Consider the following 9960-nt stretch of genomic DNA (forward strand, 5'->3'; position numbering starts at 1 on the left):
ATTCTGGCTCACTCCGTGCGTAGAGGAGAGGGCTTCACCGTGACGCTTCCGGCGTGTGTTTCGGCGTGTGTTGCACCTGCCGCCGTGCATGTGGTTGGACTGCATCGGTCATGATGACCCTGAATGTGCAGGTGCCGCACTACTGCGGCCGTACTCCAGCCCGGCGCCTAGTACTAGTAGCCTCCTTCGCAGACTTTTAGGGCGGCGGCGCTAATTTTTTCTTCGGGCAACGACGCGAGTTATGCCCAACGGGGAGAAAACTCTCTACCCGGTAAACTCCCTCGGCGGGCAAAACCGCCCCTCCACGGCATAAGTTGCGTCGCTGCCCGAAAAAAAATGATGCCGCCCCCCAACAAGTCTGCGAAGGAGACTAGCGCTAGCCCAGGAATTAAGGTCATGCACGTCAGTTTTGCATTGAAATGTGATGACATGTATGCGCGTACATGAAGATGATATGACAACGTCCTTCCGTCTATTTTGATGCGAAGGTAGGAAAGAATTGTAAGAATTCCCGACTAATTATGAGTGCTACCTATCTTAGTTCAATATTTCATTTTATGATCCCAATTGAACTATAAAAAGTGTTTACAGAGCGTACTTATCCTTCACTAAATGGGTAAAAAAACTGGCGAGTTTAGTGTACAAACAGGTGTGTGTAGTTTTTTCATACTCTGTCGATTTGAACTGTTGTTTTGAATGGCAGCTAGTCGAAGTGACCTGTTTACGCATGTATAGCTGCACAACAAGTTTCGTGTGGACAAGGTCAGTTACGGAATACGTCCATAAAGTTTAGCCTCGGCGCGGAATGGCTGGATATTTCGAAGCAGGAATTTTTTGGTTCCCATGCCCAGTCTTTCTTACTTTTATCCTTCCACTTCTACTGTCTGGGGTGTCGTGGGGAGGGACAGTTGGCGGCTGACGGCGAGTCTGGAGGTTGTTGTTACCTGCAGGCATGACGTACCTAGTCAGGGTGTCTTCACACTCGCTATCCATGTCTTCCTGGGACGTGCGTCCCCTGGCCTTGGTTCCAGATTTTCTGTTGTTGTAACTTTTGTGGTGGCATCCTGACAAGGTTTCCAAACCACTTGATTTGTTGGTGGATGAACTGTCGAACTGGTGTTACTCCTACCATCTGTCAGATTGTTGCGTTTCTGATTTTGTGACGTCTGGTCTTGCTGAAACCTCGTCTCAAGCACCTCATTTCACACAGTAGTTCCCAAAATATATCGGTAGAAAGTTGAATCTGTATAAGTGGCGTCATAGATTCGATAAAGTTTGGAAAGTTTAGTAGAAGAGAACGTTGTTTTAATATGTGCAGTACTTGCAGGGAAGGTTGTTCTCCAGGACTCGCCCAGCCTCGGGCGCTTTTAAAGGCCCCCTAGTATAGACGGCGATCGCACAACGACAGTACAGGGACCAATCAAAGTTGGATGTGGGTGACCCAAAACGTCTTAAAAAAGCGTTCTTTATCGACGAAATTCGTTGAGCGACCTGTAAAATCTTTGGTTCATTCGCTCATGTAGTTCTAGAAAGAGGATGGAACTCTAGAAAGTTCTAGAAAGAGGCGGGGCCTGAGTAGCTTGGGTCACAATTCCTCACTGGATCTATCTAGAACCTTTGAACCCTAGAGGGGGGGGGGGTAAAATTTGACTCAAAATCGTGTAGAGAGAGATAGGCGTGGTCTTAATTTGGTCAAACTGCTCCCAAACTTCAGCCAACCTTGCAGCTTGGTTGATATGTGGTCGGGCTTTAGCAATTATATATATATAATGCTTGGGTCATATTTACAAACCGGGCCCGGCCAGGCCGTTTGTATTAACGAAAAATTAACAATTCATATCAAGAATATACAGAAATAGTTCTCATGATTATTAATTATAAAGAACTTTTCTGTGTTTTGTTGTCTTTTATATCGTACTTTTTGTCCATGTGCGAATTCTGACCTCAGTATAAAGTTGCGGTAGCTTGTTGCAGGCAAGTTTAAAATCTTCAACTTAGTGGCGTTACTCCCCTTTCCACTAGAAACACTGAAATCACTGAAATGTCATTATCATCAATGCAAGTCAGCCTGTCTGGCTCGTGCACGTACTTGTGTCCTAACGTGGGGAGTACGCGCGTCTAACACAAGAGCCCTGTAGGGCAGAAATCAACCTGTAGATCTCTATCTATATTATCGCTGGTCAAATATGGACACCAAAACTAATGTTGAGGTTACATTTCCAAAGCGGGGACCGGTCGGGCTGTTTTGATTAACGAAAAGTCAACAATTTATGCCAATGAAATACGCAAATAGTTCCCATTATTAATTTCTCACCTTTTTTGTAATTTGCTATCTTTATATCACACTTTTCATTCCTAAGACTGCCCGGCCGGGCCCCGGTTTGGAAATGTGACCTCAGCATTATCTTTCCTCTTTACTGGAGTCTTTCCAACTTTTATCTTACGCGCCAGCATTTCGTTGTAGAAAATAAGATGAAATTGGTATACATGTGGCAAAAAAATAATGTGTGGACGCCGAGCAAGCTAAGAAGCCGCCGATGTGGAAATAAGGCTGTAATGACCCGTCTCATACCTACCCGAGAGGCAAATTTCTCCTGTCAACCCCGTGAGTAAATCACATATGATTGACGTGAAGCGAATGCTCTCTTAGGCCATGTTGATTTGATTATATGGATGACATCCTCTGGGAACCCCAAAACTGATGCGCGCGTGCGAATAAAAAAAAGTTTTGCAAAAAAAAAAAGTTCTTTTCATTATGAAATCTACGTGGTCATGAGGGTTGAACAAATGGCACAGAATATGGTTTGGCGAATAATCTACTCTTCAAGTTCATTTCTTTACAATTTCGTCTTTTTTCGTTTGATTTTGGCATTCTACGACATTGGTATAATTTTTATTAATTTTGCTGTGTAACTTATGGTATATTTTTGCTCATTTTGCAACTGTTTTGTACGATTTACAGTATGGTTGAAAACTTTTTTTTTTTGGAAACGGCCGAAAATTCATGCGCGCGCGATGTCATCCATATAATCAAATCAACATGGCCTTACTTGCACGTGGACTCCACTGTGTGATGCAGTAACGCCCCCTACCATACTGTCGAGTTCTGGGTTAAAGCTGCATTATGTGATTTTTGGCCGTCTAATCTTAAAAAAAAAGTCGATTTTCTGGCCATTTTTTTACATTGCTAGTTGAATAAACCCTACCGTGTTACACTGCTCCATTCAGTTAATGGAGGCGAGACGATATTTTTGCGATGCGAGCGGTTAGAAAACTGAGAAATAGTTTTGGTTCCAGCGGTGGCATCAACTGAGCGCGCATCGAGCGGACTGTTTTTACGCTAACAAAATACGCCAGAAACGTAAAATAATGACGCAAATGTGTTGAAAAGTGATAGTAAATGATGATAAAACCAAGATTTGTCAGATTCAGAATATTTGATTTTTTTGCTCCAAAAACTACATAATGCAGCTTTAAATGCATCCAATGCGATTTCAGGGCAGCAAAACTGGAAGTCTTTGTGATCTTGACACATACTGCTTCACATTAGCACATTTGACTCAGCATTTCATACTTTGGGCATTTAACTGCAGAAACAAGCCCCAAGATTTCTTTTGTGGGTGGTACCCTAAAAATCAGCCCATGGCCCTTCCAGTAACCATTTTCCGTCACTATTTTTGCTCCATGAGGGTTTATATACAAAGTGTGGTTTCAACTCAGTATGTAGATATAAATGAATAGAATATTGGCTTTCGGGTTTCCAAGCCCTTAAAACTACACTGGATGCCTTTAATTAAGTCTCATGAAAATAATAGATAATAGACTGATGCAATGGTCAAGTGGGTAGAGTGTTCGCCCTGAGTTTGATACCCGACCGAGTCATACCCTTGGTACATACTGACTTCTCTGCTTAGCAATTGGCACTTGACACTCAGCATTTGGGTAAGAATATGGTACGTAGCTACACACACACACACACACACGCACACACACACCATTACCAGTGGACTAGCTCCCTACTGTAGTGATTGCACAACTGTGTGGCTCAGGGGCTGCTGAACTGGAGATGGGCGCCGCTCTATGCACTGTCTGGTGCGAGAAAGACTTTAAGTTAACCAAAGTAGCATATGCGTGTTTTCCCTGTATCTATTACTTTTATTTTGGAGATAAAAGACCTGAAGATGATTTTTTTTTCAATACTTTCTGTCCTCATGGCGGACAACGCCCATTTTTTTCTCAAATCTGGTTGGTGGATTACACGCGACATACCTTCGGCATAGAATGCACCAAGAAAGGAATTGAGTGTGATGTGTAGTACAAATATCTCCCGTTTGGTAATATCTTGTCTAAAACAGTACGGACACAAACTGTACTATTAAAAAAACTTTATTTTTGTTCATAAAGTACAGGCACTTAGGTGCCTGGTAACATTTTAAGCCATCGATGCATATACAGTAATTCATATGATTAAAATGAGCATTCAATCTTAAACAGTGAGACTATATTCATGTGACTAGTTCCATATTTGAACTTACAGGTGGTATTTTTCCGACAAGTATCAGCACATTGATGTATATATTGAAATCTTACATCAGAAAGGCGATATTCTTATTAGAATTACATCTTGTATGGTTAACAAAAGAAGAAGAACTTTATTGCACGACAATTGTACATGGTACAATGTATGGCCAACTACATAAAGAGAGTAACAACAATAAAATAAGTGTGTTGAATAAGACCTAATGTCTAATAAAGCCTAACATATCTATATCATAATTATTCAAATAACAAGGGATAGCACAAGTCGAGTGGGCTAATCACAAGTTTCGGTATTTTTTCTAATAGCAAAGCATTCCTTTATACATCTACCTATTTTTGCGTTGTGGGGACCATTACATGTAAAGATATATTCAAATCTGTCTCCAACATCGAGACTCTTGAAACCTATGGTACTTGATTCGAGAAATGTGAATAGCTTGTTACGTTTAACATCATATTTGGTACATTCCATAACAAAATGAAATTCATTTTCTATATGCTTTTGGACAACATGAGTGTGTAGCCATCTTGGACAAACTGTACTTGCATGCTGTGGGAAAAAGCTGTGGTATCTGTCAGACTTTTAGATTTTTAGATATACGTGTGCGATGCTGTCCTTGTCCTCACTTGGTCTCGATGTAGAAGGTGGCTAGTGTCAGGTGAATGACCTTCCCAATTATCACATTATACCATCTGACTACATCTAAATAATATGAAATCGAAGCGCTGTCAGTTGAGACAATAGAGACCCCTTGAGCTACGCCCAGATCTAAAGGTTAACGGCGTCTCGTCCTGCGATCGCGACAAACAACAGATCAATCAAAGTGTCTGACTTCTTGAGAAACTGGTGTCGCATTCTGTCGCGTCAGCTGAATTTTACAAACTTGCCAGCCGGATCGAAGACGGATCAAACCGAATCAATTCTCCTCCGATCGCGACAAACAACAGATCAATCAAGTCAAAGTGTCTGACAGCTGCTTGAGAAACTGGTGTTGCATTCTGGCGCGTCAGCTGAATTTTACTAAATTTGCAGCCGGATCGAAGACGGATCAAAACGAATCAATTCTCCTCCGATCGCGACAAACAACAGATCAATCAAGTCAAAGTGTCTGACTTCTTGAGAAACTGGTGTTGCATTCTGGCGCGTCAGCTGAATTTTTTAAAAATTTGCAGCCGGATCGAAGACGGATCAAAACGAACCGATTCGGCTCAACCCGGACAATCTTATCCTAGCGGGAATGGGACAAACAACAGATCAATCAAGTGTCTGACTTCTTGAGAAACTGGTGTTGCATTCTGGCGCGTCAGCTGAATTTTACAAATTTGCCAGCCGGATCGAAGCCGGATCAAACCGAATCAATTCTCCTCCGATCGCGACAAACAACAGATCAATCAAGTCAAAGTGTCTGACTGCTTGAGAAACTGGTGTTGCATTCTGGTGCGTCAGCTGAATTTTACAAATTTGCCAGCCGGATCAAACCGGATCGAACCGAATCAATTCGGCTACTTGAGGAACTAGTGTTGCATTCTGGCGCGTCAGCTGAATTTTCCTAAATTTGCAGCCGGATCGAGCCGGATTGAAGCCGGATCAAACCGAACCGATTCGGCTCGATCCGGACAATTTTATCCTAGTGGAAATGGGGCCTCGGCAGCTATGATAGGGATGGACACCAAACTCTGGCGAATTAGAACAGATTTGGAATCTAGTTCACCCATGAAGATTTAATAAAAGTTCTACAGTACAAAAAATGTAGTTCAATATTTGACTGTTTCGCTTGAGCCCATGTCACGCATTCAGAACCTTCCCCCGAACACCAGCCGACCAAGGTTGGCTGGAGTTCGGGACCAGATTCAGGCCACGCCTACCTTTCTATTCGAATCGAAGTTGAGTCAAATTTGACTGCCAACCATGCCACGACCTACTCCCGAACACCGGCCAACCATGGGAGAACCTCCCGTCCACCCCCGGACATTTTGAAACATTAGGCTGGCGAACAGAAGCCGACCTGGCCGAACAATATAGCTGACCCGACCGACCTTGCTCCCGACCTACTCCTCACCAAGGTCGGGGGGAGGTCGGCTAGTATGCGGGAGTCCAGACTCGGCTATGTACGACAGGGCATCGGATGTTTCCAAACTTACATCCTTGGCATATTCCATTGAAGTCTTAGGGTTAATTTATTTCAAAATGTTGTAGAGCTTTACGCTCTTCAAACGTTCTCTAATTGAAATGTAATGTTACTACAACAATGTTTTTTTTTTCAGCAGGTGGAAGTCCAGCAGCATGGCGTCCAAGAGCGCCACACTGCGGTTTCTGCGAGCGCTGCTCCTCATCTTTGCAGTCGTCTCTTCTGTTTCTGCTGAGGTGCATTTCCATTTGCAAGTTACATGTTCAAGTCAAGGCCATACCTCTCCCGTATTGTGGCATGTGTGATGGCTAATCGTATAATTTGTTTGTCTATAATCTGTAGTGAAAAAAGAGACAACATCATCTACTTCATGGCTTTCAGAATACTGCCGCTACCATACCTCCAGTCAGTGTTTAAAGACCAAATGACACCAAAAAAGTCCGTCAAATACATACAAATATCGGAAGTGTACATATAATATAGAGAAATGACTGAGAAATTGAGCTTGTACAGCCTTCTAAAAGTGGGGTTTTAGAGACTCTTTAGCAAGCTTCCCAATTGCCCACTTCGGGCATCTCTAATTGCATCACTGGGTAACATCAGCTTAGGAAAAAAAATGCAGATATGCAAAAATAAAATGTAGATATGCAAATCGCCTGCCAAGACTGGCTTGTGCTGACTTTTCCAAGGTAGGGCGTTAGAATTTTGAATGTAACAAGAGAACCGTGCATATTTATTGTAAATGTGTCTGTTAGCCAGGTAATACTAGTTATGTCAATAACAATCAGCTAAGGTCATTTTTTGGTGTCATGAGCACTTTAAGTACATGTAGCATGAAATGGATTAACTTCAAAGGACATATAACTCATTAACATGCTAAATACTATATGTTTTCTGACAGATAACGGAGGAAGGGCGGCTTGAAAAGATGTTGAACCAATTGAAGGATATGGCCCACACTGTCCTGGAGAATGTCGGCTTGGAGGTACGTGTTTTAGCTTCTACTATTCCAGGGGTCCTGACTCGCAAACATAATGCATACATGTGTCCACGTAATTACATTGTGTGGTAAATAACTCCCTATCAGTTGCAATCTGGAATGGAATTCTAGACATCTAGAGAACTAGTTATCATCGACAAAGCTTAAACATTCTGCTGGCATTTTTACACAATATTTTGCAATAATTTCAAAATAATTTAATCAAGTAATAGACCCCTGACTTTCTTGCCCTGCGGTGGCATAGTTACTTTCGCATTCGCTTCGCTGCAGTGTGACGCGTTGCACAAGAAATACCCCCAAATCGTACATATACAAATAACGTGACACAAGATACTGGTCCAATTTTGTTTTGATTTTTTATATTCCAACATGTAGTCACAGGACGTGGTGACGGCACACTCAAGTTTTCTCAACTTATATTAATGCCGCCACCAACACAGGGGACAATACAATACTCATTTTCTCCTGAGCGAAGTGAGGAAAGTCGTGTTAATTGCCTTCCCCAAGGGCACAAGATCGGTGGCATGTCAGGACTCGAACCCAGGACCTCTTGGTTCCGAGTCGAGCACTTTGCCGCTACGGCACACGACCCCATGGTCCAATTTCTGATTGTGACTGTGCAGCACCAAAGGGTAGATGATATTAAACAATGGGTAAATGGGAAATTAAAATGACGTCTGCTTTGGTAGGATGAAGAGAGGTACTCGGAGGAGGACGTGACAGACAACGATACCGAAGAGCCAGGTTTCTCCAATGCAGTATCCTTTCTGGACACAATGAAGTCACGGGTAAATTGTCTTACATTTTTACAGTAGTCGCTTCTTTACTTTGTTATGTTTACCGAAGGAAAACATATTGTTTTTGCTCAGTTTCTTCCTCTTCGTCTTCTTATCCATACAGTGACTTCTGACCTGACCAATGACATGATTTGTTGACGTCTGTCACCATGGTGACTGGTGTTGGGTTACATAATGTTGCAATGTCATGGTCTGCTCTGCTCCTGTCACCCCTATATACTAGTAGTGCATGTATGTTAATGTGTTTGAGTAAGAATTAAAAGATCTGGCCATGTCCGAAGGTAAACATTATTATGATACTTCTATAGTTTTACTTTAAATTTGACTTGGGATGCATGTATGTATGTATGTCTGGTATTTTTTTTTTATTTATTATAACATTTAGTAACAAAACAGGATGACGACATACTCAAGCTACAATGCTTATGTTTGTGTCGTCATCGTTACAAAGATATATACATGTAGTCACAAGTACAGACATGCAAAGCATAAGAGTAATAAGGTAAACTAAAGTAAGCCGCATTATAACTAAATCATAAAATATGTAACAAATATATAACAGTATATGCAGGTAAGTGATAAGTGAATAAGTAGGCATTCCAAGTCAAACAACAAACTGGTAGGATAAGGAATTGATGGTTACTCAAATCTTTCCGTTTCTTTTATAAACAATTGAACACTTTGTAAGAGTTTAGCGTTGTTAGAAGCCGACAGAGAAGAGGAACCTCTAAGCAGTAATTGTACTAGGAGATTATCGGGAAGGTTTTGGATGTTGATGGCAAATCCTACAAGTTTGTTTAAATTGCTGAAGAGGGAGACACGATATTGAGTAAACTTTGGGCAGTGCAGAAGATAATGATGAATACTTTCACAGGGGTGGCCACAAGTACAAGCAGGACTAGATACCAGTGTTGACAAATGAATTCGTAAAATTAAGGCTAAGTAAACTCCTAGCCTGACTAAATCTGCGCCCCTAGCGGCCGGCCCGGTATTACACCAGTCAATACCGGGCCGGCCGCTAGGGGCGCAGATTTAGTCAGGTTAAACTAAGTAAACTCCTCACTATCTCCAATTACCAATAGAAATTGCTCCTGGACGTCGACGCCGCTCCCTGATAAGGAATAGTTTGCCCGGACAAAGCTACTGTTAATAAGTTATACATACATACATACATACCTTACTATTAATCATATATATTCCGGTCATGTACAAATAAAAGAGGAATTGACATGGTACCTTTAAATTTCAGGTCGTCTTCATGCAATGCTTCTCAATAAGTTTTCACAAACATAATTTGCAAGGTGTTATACTGTACGGATTTCCCTTCAGATGTACAAAGTAAACTGGAATAGCTTGTAAAATGTGCTCTATCCGTCATAGTAGATCCAGGCCAGATGTTTGTCCTTGAGCGCGATGATCGCAGTTCTGCTGTTCAAGGCCGTGTGAAAAGGCACGTTGTTGGGGATGATACAATAACGCTAGCAGGGGAGTATTG

The 9960-nt window shown here is 41.9% G+C and overlaps 1 protein-coding gene across 1 annotated transcript in view; it reads left to right on the forward strand.

Annotated features, from left to right (window-relative positions):
- Positions 1-6322: 6322 nt before the first annotated feature.
- LOC109486663 overlaps positions 6323-9960 on the forward strand; it is a 28905-nt gene continuing 25267 nt past the window's right edge. Inside the window, exons 1-4 of the mRNA XM_019790517.1 lie at positions 6323-6366; positions 6808-6904; positions 7570-7653; positions 8358-8456. Of these exons, the coding sequence (XP_019646076.1) occupies positions 6323-6366; positions 6808-6904; positions 7570-7653; positions 8358-8456 (324 nt within the window). The remainder of the gene's footprint in view (positions 6367-6807; positions 6905-7569; positions 7654-8357; positions 8457-9960) is intronic.

This window comes from Branchiostoma belcheri, unplaced genomic scaffold, assembly GCF_001625305.1.
Source record: "Branchiostoma belcheri isolate BF01 breed outbred unplaced genomic scaffold, Haploidv18h27 scaffold110, whole genome shotgun sequence".
Lineage (NCBI taxonomy): Eukaryota > Metazoa > Chordata > Leptocardii > Amphioxiformes > Branchiostomatidae > Branchiostoma > Branchiostoma belcheri.